This window comes from Callithrix jacchus, chromosome 1, assembly GCF_049354715.1.
Source record: "Callithrix jacchus isolate 240 chromosome 1, calJac240_pri, whole genome shotgun sequence".
Lineage (NCBI taxonomy): Eukaryota > Metazoa > Chordata > Mammalia > Primates > Cebidae > Callithrix > Callithrix jacchus.
In genome coordinates, this window is record NC_133502.1 from 181,183,334 (window position 1) to 181,203,990 (window position 20,657).

General features: G+C 46.0%; 1 protein-coding gene across 10 annotated transcripts in view; it reads right to left on the reverse strand.

Moving 5' to 3' along the window:
* The window catches only part of DDX31 (DEAD-box helicase 31), a 76,941-nt gene that overhangs the window by 9,328 nt on the left and 46,956 nt on the right, over positions 1 to 20,657 (reverse strand). For 4 of the 10 annotated variants that reach the window (XR_013519808.1, XR_013519804.1, XR_013519797.1 and 1 more), the window contains 3 exons: positions 14,716 to 14,827; positions 12,291 to 12,366; positions 8,525 to 8,693 (listed from right to left, as the gene is read on the reverse strand). Coding sequence is in view for 1 of the 10 variants with exons in the window: in XM_002806535.6 (XP_002806581.4) it covers positions 8,525 to 8,693; positions 14,716 to 14,827 (281 nt within the window). In the remaining 9 variants the exon portion in view is untranslated. Of the gene's footprint in view, positions 1 to 8,524; positions 11,421 to 12,290; positions 12,367 to 14,715; positions 14,828 to 20,657 lie in introns of those variants that run through there. The other 6 variants (XR_013519805.1, XR_013519803.1, XR_013519800.1 and 3 more) reach the window with 3 other exon arrangements.

Consider the following 20,657-nt stretch of genomic DNA (forward strand, 5'->3'; position numbering starts at 1 on the left):
CCTACTGCAGAAAGCAGCTCAATGGAAGTAGAGTTAGATTTGGAGGAGAGAGTACATAGTCGGCTCTAACACAGGAGTGGCTTGGGATGACTAAAACTACCCTGTGTGCAGCAAGGGAGACCTGGGGGACCGTCGTGTTCTTTCTTGATCTCTCAAATGGTATGAATTAGAAGAGCTCTGAGCAAGGGCAAGCTAAGGAAGAGCCGGTACTCTCCTGTTGCACGCAGCCTCATCTGGCATCTGCCAGTTCGTGCGAGGCCAGCCACATCTTCTAATTCCAGTGCTTGGACAGCTCCGGCAGTGAATGTGCCCATCTCCAGCATCCTCCCAGGAGAGGCTGGCTGGGTTCCTGTTCTTTGTTGTCAGCCCTGACTGCATGACTGAAAGCACACCCTGTGGTTCCCGCTGTCTGCAGGTGACCCAGGTGTGGAGGAAGCTCAGGGTCACTGTGAAATCCCTCTAATCGCCTCATTAGCAAGGTGGGGAGGAGGGTGTGTTTGTTCCACAAGGAAGCAGAAAGCTGGTAATTGCATGGTGTCAGGTAGAAAAAAATCGTGGTGGAAGCAAAAGGCCAAATGTAAAAAGCTGCATGTGCACAAGTGCAATTAAAGCAAGGCCCACAGCTCCTGACCGTAGAAAGAAGGTAAGGCAGTGAAAACTGGATTTGCATAGGGTGTGCCGAAAGGGGAAGGGGCAGACCCCCACTGGAGCGTGTACCCACATCGTGCAACCCATTTGGAGTTGCCTGTGAACACGACCTGCGTGAACTCTATAACCAACAGATGCATTCATCTGACAAACGGCCCCTGAGTGACTACATGCTGGGTGTCCCCCACTCAGAAGAAATGCAGTCACCTTCCACAGTAGTGCTCCAGTCCCTTGCTCCACGCTAGAGGAGTTTCTTCTTCTGAATACAAATGCCCTAAACAGATAGAACCAGCATAGACCTCAGAGGCACCAGCCTGCTTCCCTTGACAGAGGCCATGAGAACATGTTCTTGGCTATCATCCGTGCAGCTTGCTCAGGTTCTACATAAAAAACGACTGATTAATCCTAACTCAACTGTAAACCCGGATATATTCAGCCAGCACCTCGTTGCCCTGCCATGTGAAGGAGGACATCTCATCTGCTCTGAGGACCACATTCTTTCAAGTTCCCAGGGACTGTCCTTGGATCAAGTTCACGGTCATGTCTATCTTGCTCTTCGTAAGTTTAGATTTTACTGAAACATGGTCTTCTGGGTTGGAGCCTGGGCCTCTGCATTTTCATACGATTCCCCAGATTTCTAGAGCAGATTCTGTTTCCCCAGATCCTGCTACATCTGTCCTCATGGCTACTACTGGTGGTCCAGTTTTGCTCTTGTCTTCCTGCAAGGCCTTGTCTAGGTGGGGTGGAGGCCCCACTCATGAGCCCGTTCATCTCTATGTTCTGTGGGCTGATCCCAGGCCCCCTTCACAGGGGAGCAGAACCAGCAGCTGGGCCACGAGGGGCCATCAGCAGGGGAAATGCTGTCCTTCGAGGGCACCTTTATGTAGAGGAAGGAGATTCCAACCCCAGGCCTGTTCTCTCAGGTCAGAATGACTGACAAGCGGCCAGTGGAGTTCTGAAGGACGACTTTCCCACCAGCCAGGGCTTGCTGTTCTCCGAATTCACTACACAATAAAGAAGGATTTACCTCTTTCTCATGTCAGAACAATTCCTTTTTCTTTTCCTTTGTGTACTTCATCTCAGAATGATAGGACATTTTGGTTTCTACTCATCTATTACAAAATCTGCTGAGCACTCACTGTGTGCCAGGTTCTGTGGTAGGTGCTGGGCAGCCAGGCTAGCATCTCAAATCTGAAAATGAAAATGCTCCAAAATCTGAAGCTTTCTGGGCACTAACTTAAGGCGTGATGTATAACACTAAAAGGAAATGTTCACTGGAGCACTGCAGATTTCAGGTTTTGGATGCTCAAAAACCTGTACAGCACAGATATCCCAAAATCTGAAAACATCTGAAACCTGACGTACTTCGGTCCCCAAGCATTCTGGATGAGAAATACCCAATCTGTACGATGAACTAAAACCAGGCTGGGCCTGTTCTCTAAGCTACACTTGCAGGGAGGGGCAGATGCTGACCACATGTATAAATGACACTACAAACAGATGCAAAGCTGCCACCACGACAGCCCAGGGCCAGGGCAGAAGCATGAGGGTGTCTATGCCTGGCTGGGGAGGGCACAGGGAGGAGAGGAGAGGTCCAGGCCCAGGGCATGTTCAGGTAAAGGCCCTGGGGAGAGGATAAGAAATGGAGTGTCAGATGAGGCTGAATCTTCAGCAAAGGCTGGGGCCTTTGTGAGGAGGGTTTGTTGTGGCTTGCTCTAATCACAGCCTAATTCGATGCTACTGAAAGGTGCTAAGCCAGGGCAAGATGGGGTGAGGGGTGTGGAGGTGCTGGCTGGCTGTGGAGCCGTGGCCACAGGAAGACTCGGTGGGAGACTGTTTCAGAGGTTCAGATAAAGTGCAGGGGCTGAGGGCTGCTATTCATAAAGTGTTTGGGAAGCGAAGGGAAGAAACCGATTTGAGGAGGCCGGCGGGATGGACCGTGTTGGACGCAGCTGAGAGGGAGTAGATCAGCACTGACTCAGGTGCAGCAGATTCACACGGAGAAATCCTCATGTCTCCAAGTGTGGTTTTGTCCAGCCTCTCATCTCATGTCTGGCCAATCTGTCTTTTTACAGAATGCTAACTGGCTCAACGAAATTCAGGAAGTTTTCACAGTGGGCAAGATTCCAGGTTTGCCTTCAGCTAATTAAGTGATATTAGGGAGGTTGTAAATGCCACATAAAAATTGGCAGGCAAGCTGCTCTAATGATGAGAATACTGCTTTACAGGGAGAGGCAGCTGCGGCTTCTTAATGCTAGGCTTTGAGGGACTCGGTTCCATGTTTTCAAGGTTGTTCCTGATAAGAAAAGTTCAAGGGTGCTAAAAGGCTGCAGTTAACTTCACTTTTTGCACTCTCGGTTCCGCGGGTACTTGTGAGAATGACGGAGGCTGGAGAAAGCAACGTGATATGGTCGCTGATATCACCAGGTGCTCCGGCTTGTCCCTGTGCCGGACACCACGAGGTTTCCACTCCTCCTCTGGCTTAACCCCCACGGTTAAGTGGCAACTTGAGTACCTCCCTTTGAGGCCAGGGAACCCAGGCACAGAGACGTGGAACGACTTGTCCAGAGGCACACAGTCTTTGCGATGAAGCATTTGTGATAATTTGTGATTAGTGGCCCAGCCAGGACTCAATCCTGGTGTCTGTGTGAATCAAACCCAGATGTAATCACTGTGATTCTCCCAGAGTCGGCATTTGAGAAACAAGAGACGGTGAAGAGAGAGGGCTGGCAGAGTACAGACTCCTCAAGCTAGAGCTCTATTCCACAGTTAGCTTTTCCCAGGTACCCAGCAACTGCGGAATGAGCAAGGGTGAGAATCAGAGAACGACACGGCACAGGCCTTCAAAGATGAAAACCGCCCCAAACCAGAGCTTTGCAAAATTTCTAATTTGAAGCCTTTGTGATGAAGCATTTGTGATAATTCTGACAGGAAGTATCTGCGAACCTGTCCTATCGGTGAAAAAGGGGTGACTGGTGTGTATGATTTCCACGAGGATTTTTATTTTAGAAAATAAATGACTTCTAGAATTTCAGAAGTATGGGAGGTTACAGAAATCCTCTGCAGGGCTTGGCACATGACGTACGGGGTGTGGTGGTCTTTCCCTCTTCCTCCTGCTGAGCACTAACCTAGCATCCCCAGATCCACCAGGTACTAAGAGGGTAAGACAGCCCCAGCTCAGACTCCATACCTTATTTGATAAAATCAGGAGCTACCACATAACATTTGGGCTAGGCTGACTTGAGAAAATTTATACAACTAAAACGACTTTCTTTCCAACAATTCAGATTGCTGTTTCTCTCGTAATTTTAAAGGGGAAGCTGGAAATGGGGACAAAATCATCTCACTACTGACAATGAAAATGTCCCAGATGTTCCTAGGCTCTATGAACAACCAGTCTCAGGTGCTACAAACTGCATCGTCTGGGCAAAGATTAGTACATGAGCACAGCATACAGTTCACACAAAATAGGGTGGTTTAAAAACAGCAGACCCACTCTTTCATACTATCACAGTGTCACCAAGATCTTAAAATGTTTTTAAAATTTAATCTTTTACAGACGGTGTCTCACTGTCACCCAGGCTGGAGAACAGTGGTACAGCGATCATGGTTCGCTGCAGCCTCGGCCTCCCAGAGCACTGGGATCACAGGCGTGAGCCACTGGGCCCGGCCTAACACTAGTAACTGAAGGCGTATCACTTCTCTATTACTGAGCCATTTTCCACAGAGTGGCAGCAACATGAGAGAGAATCATGGCCCTACTGAGCGTGCCTGCTCACTGTTCCTGACACGTTCTACTCGTGTGACTACTTAGACAGAGAGACAGACAGACAGACAGACACACTCTGGAAAACACCACAAGTCTGCCTCTCCCAGCAGACAGTGCTGGGTCTCAGAATCTCCTGGAAAGATGGAGATTTTGGAAGGATATGTTATCTTTGCTTCTCAGGAACTGCTGAATCTACATAGCTTCAAAATAAGAACTGCATTTCATGGAAGGAAAAATGCTGTTTTCGTGACAGATATTGCTAAGGGGCCATTCAATATTTTACCAATAGCACCAACTATCTGTGTATATGTATATGTCGGTGTCTGGGGTGGGGGCTGTTTTGACAGGTTTGCATGTAGGTGTCAGAAGAGTTTTTGTGACTATGACTGTATTTCTGTGTGCAGGAGAAGATATTTAGTTAGTGTTCACTTTCAGAACTGAGCACTGGAAAAATCGACAGAAACCAGGTTATTAAGATCGCATTTGGGCCATGAACTGTTTATCTTCTTTTTCTGAAAAGTTGTCGAATGAAGGACTAAAGGCAATGTAAGAGACGAAGGGTCCTCTGCCATTGCATGGACCAGCCGAACAGCCTCCGAGCTAACCTGTTCCCGATCCCCATTCTAATACCCGCTTGAGCTCCCACTTGGCATGTGACAGGTGAGACAGGCTTCTGTTAGTCTGATGGATTTGGTTTGCAGATATCACAGGTTTGCACATAATATATAATTATTCTATGCAGAAAACACCGTAAAATGGAATGCAGAATAGTTTAGAGAATTTAGTGCCATTATTTTATTCACCCACACAAAACATAAGGAACCTATTCTCTTTCTTGACAGATGGATTTCAGAGGAGACGTTTCAGCTGAGAACAATAATTGTGGCCACAGCATAACTCTCACACTTTGTGGGGTTTAATGGACTTTTCTTTCCAGTGCTCAAAAAGCAGCAACTGGCATTTGCTCAAGCCCTGACTGAGGTGTGGAGAATCTGTCAAGTTTTCTCTGCTGCTTACCCTGACCACAATTATACGGTCCATGTGCAGATTAGCTGCAAAGTCATTCCTCCTCCAGGAGTGACAAGATTTCCCCAAATAAAAAAAGGTACCTACTGTATCCTTGAGTGCCCGTCTGCCTTAGAAAGGCAGGGGTAGGGGGAGGATCTAAGGAGTGTGAAGAGAAATGCCTTCAAAAGAAGGGCATAACAACGGAAAAAGTAGCTGTAACAGAGTGGGGACATGGCAAGAACAGAGAGCAGCATTGTCACGGGCGGAGTAATCCTGTGACACACTGCTGTCACTCACTGCCTGGCTCCCTGCCGCGCCAGCCAGACATCAAAGGCTGCCCCATACCATCTTACATGCTCTTTATCAGCTAATCAGCCCATTCTTCCCTAAATAAAGCCCTGTTAAATCCCCTGCTCACAGGGGTATCCTGGTCTTGGTGCCCATCTGCTAGCGAGGGTCAGCTGGGGCAGGAGGCGGCGGGCTGCTCTCTCCCTAGCGGCTTCTCAAGGTAAGGACAATGCTGCCTCCAGCTCCCCCGCCCACAGGCCTCCCTCTCTGCTTTCCAGGATCTGGGTAGGAGCTGAGCACTCTGGTCTGAGGAACTGCTATCTGGATTAACACTTGCTAATGAAATCTTCAGTCATAAAGGAAGATCATCTGCTAACTATGAAATCTTGGGATTGCATTTATTTTCAGGGAGAAGAATAAACAAAGATGTGTGTTTCTTCCTAGCCCCCCCCCGAGATGGAGTCTTACTCTGTTGCTCAGGCTGGAATACAGTGGTGTGATCTTGGCTCATTGCAACTTCTGCCGCCCAGGTTCAAGCAATTCTCCTGCCTCAGTCTCCTGAATAGTTGGGATTACAGGGGCCTGCCACCGTGCCCGGCTAATTTTTCTAGTTTTAGTACAGACAGGGTTTCATCATCTTGGCCAGGCTGGTCTTGAACTCCTGACCATGTGATCCACCCATCTTGGCCTCCCAAAGTGTTGGGATTACAGGCGTGAGCCACCATGCCCAGCCAGATGTGTGTTTCTTAACAGTAATCATTTGGCAGGTCTCTTCCTCCACTCTCAAAGTGTCACCGTTTCCGAGATAGTGACAAGATGGTCAGGCTTCTGATGATGAGGCTACTCTCAGTCACTAGCTGGGAAGCCTCATGGTTTCATCCCACACTCAAATCAAAGTTAATATACACGGGTACCAGGGACAGCAGAACCTAAAACAGGAACCCAGTTCCTGGGCCCTGCAGCCTAGAATCCTGGCACAGCCACGAGCACGTGGGAGCAGAGCTGAGGCATCTTCGCCTTCTGGGAGGACAGCCTGGCTATGGCAGAAGGCAAGCAGAGACCTCTCTGGGCTGCAGCCCTGATCTGCACCCCCAAACCTCAAAATGGACTAGAAGGAACCAGAGAAGGACACGTCCACTCTCATCTAGGCACTGAAGTACACCAGCACATGGAAATAGCTTCTGTTTGTTTTTCCTCAAAGAATTACTAGAGTATTGTCCTATGTGAGAATTATTAGTATCAGAAAAGAAGCATCTTAAAAATTCCAAAATTGGGAACAGAATTAGGCAATTCTTTGTCCATTCCAATGAGCACTGCAGGTGCCAAGGCTCCCAGAGAAGTCAAGTTGGATTATCTCCGAATCTGCTTTTCAGCTTGTAAGGAGCTTCATCTGTAGAGCCCTGTATGGTTCAAAAGACATATTCCCATGTCACCTAATCTTTTTTTTTTTTTTGGTAGAAACGGGATCTTGCTATGTTGCCCAGGCTAGTCTTGAACTCCTGGCCTCAAGCAATCGGCCTGCCTGGGTCTCCCACAGTGCTGGGATCATAGAAATCACCTGATTTTGATTCTCAAAACAATCCTGTGAAGTAACTAAAAATATGGATTTCCTTCTCTGTAGTGTAGTTGAGATCAAGGCTCTGAGACATTAAGAAAAGGTACGGCCCAAAACTCGCATCAGAATGGAGCTGAACTTCGATCCAGGTTCCCTGACTCCAAGACCAGTGGTCATTTCCCTCCACGGGGTGGTCCCTCTGTCTTTGCTGTGGCAGTTAGAGAAACAGGGCTCTGACAAGGTTGATGGAACAACTGACGCTTCCTGGTGAACAGGGAAGTTGGAGATTGTGTGGGAACAGGCAGTGCACAGTGATCCTGTCTGCAGATTCCCAGAGTCAGTGGGGGGAGCCTGCGGCGTTTGTAAATTAATGTGGAAAAGGGAGGATAAACAATGCAAACTACCCGTCCAGAATGTTCCGGGATTGAAGCTGGAAACCAGGGCAGGTGGGAGAAGTCTCCGTGCTCCAAACATTTGTTTGACAGACAGTTCCCATATAAACAATGAGATCATCCGCCCCAAAGTTCTGACATGAATAGCTCACAGGGCCTCAAGCGCACTGGCTCCCGTGAGGGGCTGAGGCTGGTACTAAAAGGACACAGGTCTTGGAGAAGAGGAAGAAGGCCTTTTACAAATGCAGTGTGCTGAGGGAAACCATCTCAGCACTGTGAAGACAGACTTGGAGCCCAGCCGTGAACAGGGCAACACCCCTCCCTCCCCTTCCTTTCCCCAGAACCTCTGGACAGTCCTGAACACACTCGTTTTGGGAGGCAAGGGGAAGGGCTCAGCACTGGAGGTGCAACTCAGCAGCAGTGAGCCATGCGCTGACCCCAAAGCCAGCCTGTTAGAGAGCTAGTTGCTGGAATCGGAGGCTCGGTCACTCAGCACCCAGCCCTTCCATCTCACTGGGACACGGTATGCCACCAGGGCTCATCACACAGAACACACCAGAGTGTGTCATACACATCTCAGATGCTTTCCAGGGTGGACCGCAGCACAACCGAAGCCCCGACTACAAGAAGTCCCCACCACATTTGGGCCCAAAAGGAGGCACCCCTGAATTTCGGCAAGATGAGGTGATTTTCTCCTTGTTCCAAGTGCTTATTGCATTGGGAGAAGGGCAGATGTTAATGAGAGGAGAGCTGAGGCGAGCGGGGCACCCAGCACATCATCTCACCAGTACTCATGTGAACGGAGTTCTCTAGCCCCGGCTGCTATGCAGCCATTCGGCACGGGACACATTCAGCCCATCTTACCTTTTCAGGTTTGCTTTCCTTTTTTTTCTGGTCAAGGCACTAAGATTCCTGGGGGCATCTCTTAGCCCGAAGCTCTTCGCCACATGCCCAAGGTGGAGGGATCGGACATGGAAGATGTGCTTCAGCTCCCTGGGGTAGGTGGTGTAGGCTCGGATGAAGGACTGCAGAGCTGAAAGAAAAGGGAGCGGGGAGGGAGCCTGTTAGGACCAGGGTCTCCAAGCTCCAAAGCACCTGGCCTAATGGTTATCTTCTGGCAACGAAACATGAGCAGGACAATGACAACATATATAAATGACTAAAATGCAGACTACTGTGTATTTCTTCAATCCCTCAACAACAACAAAAAGGAAAAACCTACAGGGGGCCACCATTATTACTTGAATATGCCGGATAAAATTTCCGATTTTGCCACAGAGCATCTAACAATCCAATAGGGTGGGGCCCGGCACAGCCCCTGGTGGCCGGCAGGCACTTGGTAGGCATTTGTTGTGTAAAGGAGTGAAAAGACAGAAGGGTGAAGACATGATTAACACAGGACACCGCATTCTCATGAAAACGAGGAAATCATTAGACATGTACAGTAACACATTTTTCCTAACTAAATTGTACTTATTTGTGAATAGTTAACGTATGCTAGTGTTACAAAATTCACAAAGTTCAAAAGGCTTTCTTACGACTGTCATGTTTACTATGAATGAAGGACATTACCACCAATGCCCCCTTCACCGCAAGCCCCACCTCCAGCTCCCCTATCCATAGGCAATCCCTAATAACAATTTCTTGTGTACTCACAGACTTTTTCAGTTTAAATTTAAAAGTTTTTAAAGAGACGGGGTCTCACTATGTTGTCCAGACTGGAGTGCAGTGACTTACTATAGCCTCAAACTCCTGTTCAAGTAAGTAATCCTCATGCCTCAGCCTCCTGAGTAACTGGGACTACAGGCTAATTTTTAAATTTTTGTTTTTGTAGAGACAGGGTTTTACTCTGTTACCCAGGCTGGTCTTGAACTCCTGGCCACAAGTGGTCCTCCTGCCTCGGCCTCTCAAAGTGCCTGGGATTACAAGTGTGAGCCACCTCACCCAGCCTTCCTCATAGGATTTTAAAACCAAATTCATTCTAAAAGTATCCAGGATTAACCAATAGAGTGCTTCTTACTCATTCAATACAATGCTTACTTACTGTAAAAAAGGAAATGAAAAAAATTTTTAAAGGAGAAAGAAAATTACTAAGTCTCTAAACTGGTCCCTTGAGGACTGACAAAATTTAGGTTAATTCATCAAACATTCCATCAGGACAGTTTCAGTCCTGTTTTAAAATTAAGAAAAGCGGCCAGGCACAGTGGCTCACATCTGTAATCCCAGCACTTTGGGAGGCCAAGGCGGGCAGATCACCCGAGATCAGGAGTTTGACACCAGTCTGGCCAACATGGTGAAACCCCATCTCTACTTATAAATGCAAAAATTAGCTGAGCGTGTTGACGGGCACCTGTAATTCCAGCTACTCGGGAGGCTGAGGCAGGAGAATCACTTGAACCTGGGAGGCTGAGGTTGCAGTGAGTTGAGATTATGTCACTGCACTCCAGCCTGGGCGACAAGAGTGAAACTCTGTCTCAAAAAAAATTAAATTAAGAAAATTGGGTCCTTGTTCTAGGTCCCAGCCCCACCAGAAAAGGGCCAGACTCACTCCCAGGAGGGTGAAACTATGGTCTCCTGAACTAGGCACTCCCTAGAGGAAGGATTTTCACGGACTGGGTTCCCCTTTGAATATGTAGAAATAACAATGAAAACTCGAGTATCCACCTGCTTCTCACTCCAGCAAGGAAGGAGGGTGATGTCCTGCAAAGCTCTCCCCGCCATCCCTGTCACTGCTCTCTCCACTTCCAACCCTGCTCTTCTGCCAGCCAAGCCAGAGCCCAGCCCACTGTCTGATGGAGGCAAGCCTTTGCTTCCTCACCCTCCTTGTTGAGCCACTGGACTGGCAAGTTTGCCCACAGCTTAAACATAATATCCCAGCAGCACCTGGAGATCGGCGTTTATGAACAGTAATAAAAAGTGTCATTTTAGCAGATCAGCTCCTGGAAGGATCCTGGGGAATCCATCAAAGCTCTATTTACTGAGCAAAGTGAACTCCTTTTCCCAATCGATGAGCAATAATAACCAAGGCAAGTCCTCTGTACCCCACTCTTAAATCTGTGCTTACTCCCCTTTTTAATAACCAGGGACTTTTTCAAGGAAAATCTTTAACATTTCAAATGGTCTGTACTATTTGGAGGGTTCTGATACCACCAGACACAGAGACCCAGAGCCAAGCCCTGAGAAGGAAGGCTCTACTGCTGCGTGATCCAGGAGATTCCAGCCTCTACTCCTCAACCCCCAACACTTACTCTGGTCTAAAAAAACTAGACTGAAACCAAGCCATGCCAAAGCCAAACCAAGAGACTGCATTTTCAAAACCTCAGTCACCCAAACCCCAGTCTGGGTCTCTTCATTCCCGACCTCTCTTCTGTGTAAGCAGATGAGTCCCTGGGCTTCCACCCTGGTCACCTCTCTTCCTCTCCTCTCCACCAATCCTAGGAGCTGAGTGCTGAGAGTGTCTGCCCCAGGAGAGGTAGGTGCCCAGCTAACAGCTTTACAGGGATAATGAGTTTGCCAAGATGTGGCAGGAAGTGTTTTCTCCCCAGACAACTGGCCAGGCAGCATTTCACACTGCATATTTTTACTAAACCTCCTTGTCCTCAAGGCTCCCGTCTCACCGGGGACAGCGACAGTTGGTTGTCCTCACATACTTGCATGGACTCCTATGTTTGGATAATTCAGAGAAACAGGAATTTCTGATGCTGCAGCAGCTGTCTGCAGGACCTTTCAAGGAGCAGGAAGCGGCTCCTGTCGGCAGTGTCTAGAATGTGCAGAAGGAACAGGGGCTATGGGACCCACACAAGCGGAAAGTGGAGAAGTAATGAAAGTCGACATTTATTTGGGGTGACGGATAAAGCTGCAGGCCACTAGAGTTCAGTACTTTATAGTCACTGATTCCCCTTTCTTGCCAACCACTTAAGGTGCCGGAATTAGGAGAAATCTGTTTTAAAGTATCTCACACGGACACATCATCGTTTCTCATTCCTGGACATCTGGATCAGAAACTAGTGGTATCTTATCATGACTCGTAAGATGAAGGAGGGAGAAAGAAACAAAACTCTAGCCTGGAAGGTGAAGATCATCCCCGCTCCTCCCAACCACAGCCCCCACTCCCACAAGAGCACCTTTCAGTACAAAATAAAGGCACATGCATCGTCCCACCCAACACCAACAGCCACAGCTACAGAAAGGATGGAAGAAAGGAGGTTCCCTGTTACTCTCTTAAAGACAAAGCATTTGGTAACGTGCCCAGCCTAGCTCTGACCCCACTGATGGGAGAAGAATGACTTGTGATCACTGCTAAGGGTTTTCTAGACTTGGAGACGCATCCCTTCCAAGCAGGCATAAATCCTACACGTGGAGTTCCTGCTCTGCAGGAGACCTGAAGATGGAGAGGATGAAGCCCCAGGAGCAGTGGTCACTTGCAGGTGGAGGACTCTAGCTTCCACATTTTTTGTTCAGGAGTCTGGAATTCCAACTTACTTTACCACTCTTTTTACAACTTGAATCCCTAGCTAAAAGATGCACGAACTCAGGAAAAAAGGGGTAACTGCATCTGGAAACTGACAATTTAATGCCGGTTATTAACAATGACTGGGTCAGAAAATGCGAAAGGAAAACAAATACATACTTGGCTCAGTTTCTATCTAGTTTTCGGCCGTCAAGGCAAAAGCCAGCTGCTTTGTTAATTATTCATGAGGTGGGTTCTGAAATGGCATAAAAGGGAAGCAAGTCAATCGAGGGGAATTTGCATATGCAGATCGACATGCAAAAGATAGTCTCCACCTATGGGGTGCAGTGGCTGTTCCTATGTTGTGAATTCAATACCTTTAGGGTGGCATATATGCGTATACTCTCTCAAGCCTCCAAAACTCAGGAGAGAAGGAATGGTGGCGAGACTTATGTCTGAAATGGGTTGTCTGAGCTCTGTAAGAGGCAGTATTGTCCCAGCTTATTATCAATCTGGTGTGGAAATCGATTAGCAAGTAAGAGACATGATACATTTATTTCCTTCATGGTACATAAACATTGGGAAGAGACCCTGTTCCAATATTCCTTAGACAACAGACAAGTGACTCTGCTTGATTCTTGGTATTAACAAGTTCAGAAGTAATGATGGTGACAGAAAACCCAAAACCACATTCTCTAAGAATTACTAACTGTAACTTCTGCTCCAATGACTCGGACACCTTGAAATAGTTGTAGTCTTGCCAAAATATCTGAGGCATCACTGACACCAAAATTGAAGGTGACAGTGTGGGTTTGATTTATTTCTTCCCATTGCAACTTTGATACCAGCCCTGAAATTCAGCAGCACAACACCTTGTTATGTACTGCACAGCCAGCTGAACTTGCCTAACTTTCAACAAAGGTCTAAACTCTGTAAAGTTATACTGTGACAAAGACCCTACTCCTCTTGAGAGACATAGAACAATACTCCTCTAGAGGCAGCAAGGAAGGAAAACCCTTGGGATTGCTGAATTCACTTAGGGGAAATGCTAAGACAGGACATTATTAGAGAAAAGTCTAGAAGGTTATACAGTATATACAGTGGCAGTTACTGAGACTTCATCTTTTACCTTGTGTGGTTCTGATTTTTTATGATGACAACCAACAATCACAATTATAATGTGCTAAAGGTATGTAATAGGTCCTTGAAAGTATTTGCTGACTAACTCATTTTTAACATCTATTTCCTGGTGACCACAATCGCTCCTCAACCAGTCTCCCAGCTTTCACCCAGCTAGAGTCTATTCTGGCACAGCAGCCAGGTGATCCCTTTCAAACCCAGGTCAGATCACACCACATTTCTGCTCCCGCTTCATTCCGACAAAGACGCAAAGTCCTACGTGATTCTGCCTTGGCCAGCACCCCCTTTCCATCCACACTGCCCTCCTCGGGCTCTTCTGCACCAGCTGTTCCTTTAGACAGCCATGGGGCCCATCCTACGTTAGACTTTTGCTCAAGTATCACCTACACAATGAGGCTCACTCTGACCCCATTAAATATGCCCTCTGCTATGTCACCCTTTCCCCTTCCCCATCTCCTTCTACCTATTCCATAGCTCTCGTCACCTTTAAACAGACTAATTTATTATGTTTATTATGCTCACTGTCTGCTGCCCCTGCACCCCACTGACATGTTGGCTTCACAAAGGCAAGGATTTTTGTTTTGCTTTCGCATGTATTCTAAGCACTCAGAATGGTGCCCAATTTGATAAATATCTGTCAAATGATTTTCAAAATATTTCTATCTACATATAAAATAAGGATGCTACAGTGTTCCAATACTGGTAAGCCAGCCTGGCACTCTTCACAAAATAGCAGGTAACTAACAACAACAAAAACCTGTGCGTCCTCCGGCATGGAGTAAGTCTCACTGGACATGGGTCAGCCTCTGGCCAGGACATCCCATGACAAAAAGCAGCAGTGATTCTAAACCCCCTCTGGCCATACACTGCTAATTACTCAAAGTGAACTGCTAAGTCCACATCTAATGTACGGTGATCCCAGGAGCCAATTTATCCTACAAAAGGTCTATATTAAATCAATACTAAACTCTTTTATACATTTCCTGGAAATTGGGTTCATGGTCTGTGGCTCTTCCTCGGTACTGTTCTTTCTCATTTTATTTTGTGCCTTCAAATAGGAACCACTTAGGTCTAATATTTCCAGCTCTGGCCTTCATCTCCAATTTCCATCTCTACAAGTATTTCTACGAACGTGTCACATCTCTTCTATCTGGTTTCCAAAGAAAGAGAAAGATCAGATCCCTAAGATCAAAGCTGTTGGGTCAAAACTCTAGTCGTGATATAAGCCAAGATAAAGCCTCATTTGTGCAAAACATAGGGAATGACGAAATTAACATTCAATATCACTTTAAAGCCTTCCGTGCCTGCTTCCAAACCCTGCAGAATTATGGAGATTGAAGGCTTTGGCTGGTGAGCAGAGATCCCCAGGTGGGTCTCTCAACTGGTGTGGGGGTATGTGGGTGAAGGTAGAGGACAGCACTCTGCTGGGCTATCCACTCCACAAACACCTAGGAAATCGACTGACCTTTCTTTGCCCAGGAGACCCTCCTCTCGCTGGAGTGCACGTAATCTTCAAATACTGTCTGCAAGACTGTGGCTCGCTCTCGGATTTCCTGGGGGCCAACAGCATGGGATTTCTGAAAGGGTGACGGAAGGATTAAAGGAGAGACAGAGTCAAAGTCAGGAATAATGAAGCAGTTTATAATAGATTTAATAACAGTAAAATCACACAGTAACCAGCTAGGGGCCAAAAAGGGTAATCCTTTCAATATTACTAGGGAAAAAAAGGAGCTGTAGAGATGTTAAAGTCAAGTAAAGACGAGGATGGCTTTATGAGCGAGATCAGGTCTATTTACTTATTTACTTCCTTTTCTTCCTGACCTCTTACCATGCATGTTCAAAATCAAAGACCACTGGAGACATTATGGAATTTTCCAAGTCCAATTCAGACATGTTAAACATCACTGAACACGAGCTGTTTTCAAATGGATCTTGGATCTCCTACAAATCTTCACCTTTCCCTTGTGCGCATCAGTGGAACACTGACCATTTCTCTTCATGAGCACTCCACGGTGACCTGCCTAAAATTCTGCCTTAAAAAGTTACCCCTATCCAGGAATTTCAGAGCATGCTTCCTCAGTGCCTAGACCGGTTCAGACTTCTAGTGTTTCAGATTCATTCCTCCAGCCCACGGCCACTGTGCTGAGTTCCCAGGAACCTATTAAAGAGTGAGTGGGCTGTTCCAGGGAACCATGTTCAAAGACTGCCTGGATCTTTGCAGCAAATCGTTCCTGTGTAAGAAGTTATATCTGTGTGCATGCAAAGACCCTACAGGTGGAAAATGTTAATAAAATACACAATTATTTTCTTTTCATCTTCAACAGTACCAGAGAAAGAAAATTTCCTTTTAAAACATCCCTGCTAAAAACTAGTGGCTTTTGTCTCCAATATCTTAAAACAAACATGAGTGCTTTCTACTGAATGTGAAATCAGGAGAACACAGATTCTATAACCCAATGAGGCCAACCTGCCAAGTGACACTGATCACTTGTGTGCTACTGGTGCCTTCACCTCCGCCCGCCACCCCAATGTGGGCCCCAGGGGAAAATCCAGAGTGAGACCCAGGTCCTGCTGCTTAACCTTGTAGAGGACGGGGTATGAGCACTTTGCATCTGGCCTAACCAAGACTCCCCGAGCCTCTCTTTCGCCTTTAAGGCTGACAAGAGGAAGAACAAAGAGGAGGAAAGGAAAAGCCTCATTCTCTGGATCGACGTTCATCTCTATATTAAGAGACTTAACAACCTGAAAATGTTTTGAGTTTAGTCAAATCATTCCTGCTACCTGTTTGGTTGATGACAGTCTCGCTGATTTCACAGTACAATACAAGGTCCCCCTAAGGGTTCTATCCGCTAAAATGTCAGGAGAAGAGTCACTCAGGAGCTGTGTTACCAAAGTGGACATTTGCTATTGTCATTAACAAGGATTTTTTTTTCTACCCTCTTAACTGATGTGAAATGCAAACTTTTTTTTTGCTGCCCTCCTTTCGTTAAGCCACCTCAGCAGCGCAACTGTCACCTTCCCTGTGTGTGTTTTTTTTAATATGAATGTGAAATTAGCGAGGATGCCCTTTCCCCTGGCGGACAGAATCCTCTGTTATTAAAAAGTAAAGCACTTTAATAATGAAAACTTTTCCCTCTTTTTCTTGTGTTTTAACTGTTTAAAATTAATGAGAAGGGCAGAATGGTTGTCAAAGAGATATTGAAAGCCGGGCAGCCAGGACCGAATAAGCACAAAAATCCCTCTAGAGTGTTAAATAAACAGAGCTCCAGCCCTCTCCGAATCCCTCTGTTGGTTATTGTATACATTCTGTAACAGCTCTCAGAATAGATCTGAGAGCCAGGGAGGCAGAGAGGTTTCAGAATTCCAATAAAGGCCTCAAATTAAAGACAGCCTGGTGCGAATTCCAGGAGAAAATTAAAGAGACCTCAAGCTTAAGTGACAGGTGACTTGCTTCTGTGTCACAACTGTCAGGGGATTTAGTGATAATATGGCAATATATTACAAAGGGCTTTTCTTATTCCCCCCTTTAGGTTTCAAAATGAGGCATCTTTTCTTCCCAACCAAAAAAAAAAAAAAAAAATTACATATATATAATGTGAGTGTGTATATAAGTGAAATATGTAGGGAGAGAAACACGATAGAACTAGGTTCACAGGTTTGAAATGATGAGGTCAGTTTTAGTAAAATATAAGAAAAAGTTAATGACAGAAAACACAATATACAATACTTAGGAAAAAATATCTTACTCCTCCCTAACCCCCGCTTCCAGAAATACCTTATTTTAAAATTGCCCCTCTTGAGAATGAATGAGGTATTTTTCAGTTGTCTTCTGGGGAGGACAGTCTAAATTTAAACTGAAGACAGAGGGGGCAGAGTTGTGCAGCACCATCTCAGCCCCAGACAGGTAAAATGCGCCTGTAATGAGAGCGGGTCAAACCCCTGAGGGCACACGAATACCCGGCAGGACTGGCTCTCCCACCCTCAAAGACACAGACTCAGTACTGGTTAATGAAGCTAACTGGCAACTAGCGGACCACAGGTAGTTTAGAAAAACACATTTCCAACCACCCGTCCGCACGCAATGCACCTTTGTCTCTAATATCCTACTGATCCTGGAAAAAAACAGACCATCAGAAAGGATGAGCAGGGGGCTCTGAACTTATTTTAAGATCTCGCAATGCCAGCAACAGCTCCTTTGTTAGGATAAATTTACAGGTATATTTCATAGGACAAAAACCCCTATAGGAGAAACATGGTTGGGTGTGTGTTTATTATGATGATGAAGATTTCACACCTACCAAGAAGCAGCAGATGAGTCTAAGATAATTAGGCTGGACCATTTGCATTATAAAAAGTTTTGGTAGTAGGAAAGGTGGGTTTTTGTGAAAGCCTGTGCCTTGATACCGCCAACTTCCAAGGTATTTTTAAGCTAAATGGAAGGGTTTTGTTTTAATCACTTTATTGCCAAGCTGAGTTTTACCGCCACGGTCCCTAGAACCTTCTGAGTGCTTCCCGGTAAAGCTGAAAGATCAAATTTATTCTCTTTGTAGGCAGGTGAACATTCACACACCCAGACATAGCTATATATATTTTATATACCTAAATATGAAATATACATTTTACAGATGCTTCACTCGCTTTCTTTCTGTTCACAGAAGCCCAAAAATGTATGTGCCAAAGGGACATTTACCATGGGTTTCAATTGCGCTGGGTGAAAGAGAGGGGCGCTGTAATGAGGTGTCTGGCTGTGTGTATAAAAGGCCTCGCTACTGAACCCACATTTACATGCCTGGCATTAGTTCACAGGCTAGAGAACTGCTCAAATTGAGGACAGCAATGAAGACACAAGGTATTTCTTATGCACAACAGAATTAAAAGTTGTATCCAGCATCTACTTTATTCTTTTCACTACTGACACGTATCACACACATAAAATATCCTCTCGGGTTGTGTATCTATGTGGTAATTAGTAACATAGTCAATTTATTTTAGTTTTTCTTTTTCCTCTCAATTCAAGTGAAACTTGGCTCAGCAAGCCAAGTCTTTACCAGCAGGACACCCAGAACGAAGGATGGTTAATTTAGCGTTCTAAGTTAGGAAAGTCCAACCTTGCGTAGCACCTTTTTTTCTTTAAAAAAAAAAAAAAATCACCAAACCTTAAAAATATCCAAGCATTCATTACTATCTATCAGGGCAGGAGCTGGGGCGAGATTATAAGATAGAGTTTCCAGACCTAAGAATCTGTAAGGTCTGGAACTAGACAGAGCACTGTCTGCCTCATTTTATTTAAACCTCTCAACAATCATGTGTTTTACAGATGGAAAAACTGAGACTGGGGAGAAGATACTCTGCCTGATGTAGCAGAGCTACCAGCTGTGAAGCAAGGATTCAAACTCAAATTCACGTCTGTCAGCTCTGGGACTTTGCTCTTACTCATGAAGTTATGGCCACTCCTCAAGTCTCAGGAAGTCTTTGAGGCTGGCCTCAAGCCAGGGAAAAGGCTTAAGGAGAAGCATTTATGCTACAAGGTCACAGAAGGGCAGACGTTACCAAAAAAAAAAAAAAAAAAAAAAAAAAAAGACTGTAGCTTGTTGCTGAAAGAGCAGAGGGAGATGCAGCTGCTCCGCTCCTTCTTTGGGGACACGTCCTTCAGGAGAGGCTTCCTGCCCTTCCACACCTTCCCTGCGCTGTGTAGACACACAACGATCAACTCCCCAGAGAGAAATGATCTGTGCTCAGGGATAAAGGCTGACATCAAAGCCAGACCCAGAAAGAGTATACCTGAGACTAGGTTTGATCAAACTCACTATCTCATTTTGTAATTGTACTACTTGCTCTTATTTCTGGAGAGCTGGCAGATGCTAATGTTCCAGTTATTAATGATACAGCAAAAAAGGGCCCTGTGGTTCGTGTCCCTGAGTCTGGGCTTTAATTCCACATCTACTACTAAGTGGAATGACTACAAATAATCATGAAAGTTACAGTAATAATGAAAAATGCCCTTTGGGCTGGGTGTGGTGGCTCACACCTGTAATCCCAGCACTTTAGGAGGCCAAGGTCAGGAGTTTGAGGCCAGCCTGGCCAACATGGCGAAACCTCATGTCTACTAAAAATACTAAAGTTAGCCAGGCATGGTGGTGCGTGACTGTAATCCCAGCTACTTGGGAGGCTGAGGCAGAATTGTGTAAACTCAAGAGGTGGAGGTTGCAGTGAGCCGAGATCACGCCACTGCACTCCAGCCTGGGCGACAGAGTGAGACTACATTTAAAAAAAAAAAATGCCCTTTGGTCCTATGCTTTTTACTTGGGCTCCAGGACTATTTCTCACATAATCCTTTGATGTCCTTAGAAGAACACTATTTTTATCTCAACTTTACACATGAAGAAACTGAGGCTTAGAAAGGTCCAGTCCTTGCCCAAGGTCACATGCTGGTGACAGATAAGGAACAGGACCCTGAGGCTAACCTCTTAGCCACTCTGCTACCCTGCCTCCCCGAAAAGAGACTGAGGCTTAGAAAGGTCCAGTCCCTGCCCAAGGTCACACACTGGTGACAGAAGAGAAACGTGACCCTAAGGCCACGCTCTTAGCCACTCTGCTATGCTGCCTCTTTGAACAGCTCCCATCTGCTCCCTGCCGATCCTACAGAGTGGTCCTGGAGCCATAATGAAGTATCCGGGGAAGCATTAAAAAAGAAACCAAAAGAGTCCCTTAACTAGAATTTACAATAGTTCCAAAAGAACGGAAGTGCGCCAAGACCAGCGAAGATGTGCCTGGTCACTGGTCAACTCCCCCAACAACAAACTATTAATAAAGGGTGGTCCGGAGGGTCCAGAGTCTTGCGTGTCTCATCTGACTTGCTGAAGGTAACCTGACGACCAATGGAGTCTTTAATAGCTCTTATTGTTCACAGGGATCTTTGCTGTGGTACAATTTGTTGATCAAATTTTACCTCTAAAAACGACTAACATTGCCTTATTTCAACAACAATTCAGTTCAACTGTCTTGGTTTAGTTGTACTAACAAAGGCACACTGGTGTACAGTTAAATATGTGTGCTTTGAAGTTCAGAGTTCAAATCCCAGAATGACTAATGAATATTAGTGTGCCCCTGTGAAAGTTCCTTAACCTCTCTAAGTCTCAGTTTCATCTGTAAATTGGGGCCATAGCTACCTTCCTGGATGGCTAGGAAGATTAAATGGGCCCATGCACGGAAAGAGTCTAGCCAAGTCTTGGGTTCAGAACACACACTTTGCTAATAGAGACTCTGGCTATTTCCTCTCCTTGTGTCACATACATTTCCTTAGATGCTCTCTAAAACAAGAGAACTTAAGTCAGGGCCAGTGAAATGGGTCCCTCCCTGCTCAGGGAGAATACTGATCCAAATACAGGCACAGGCTAAAGCATGAGA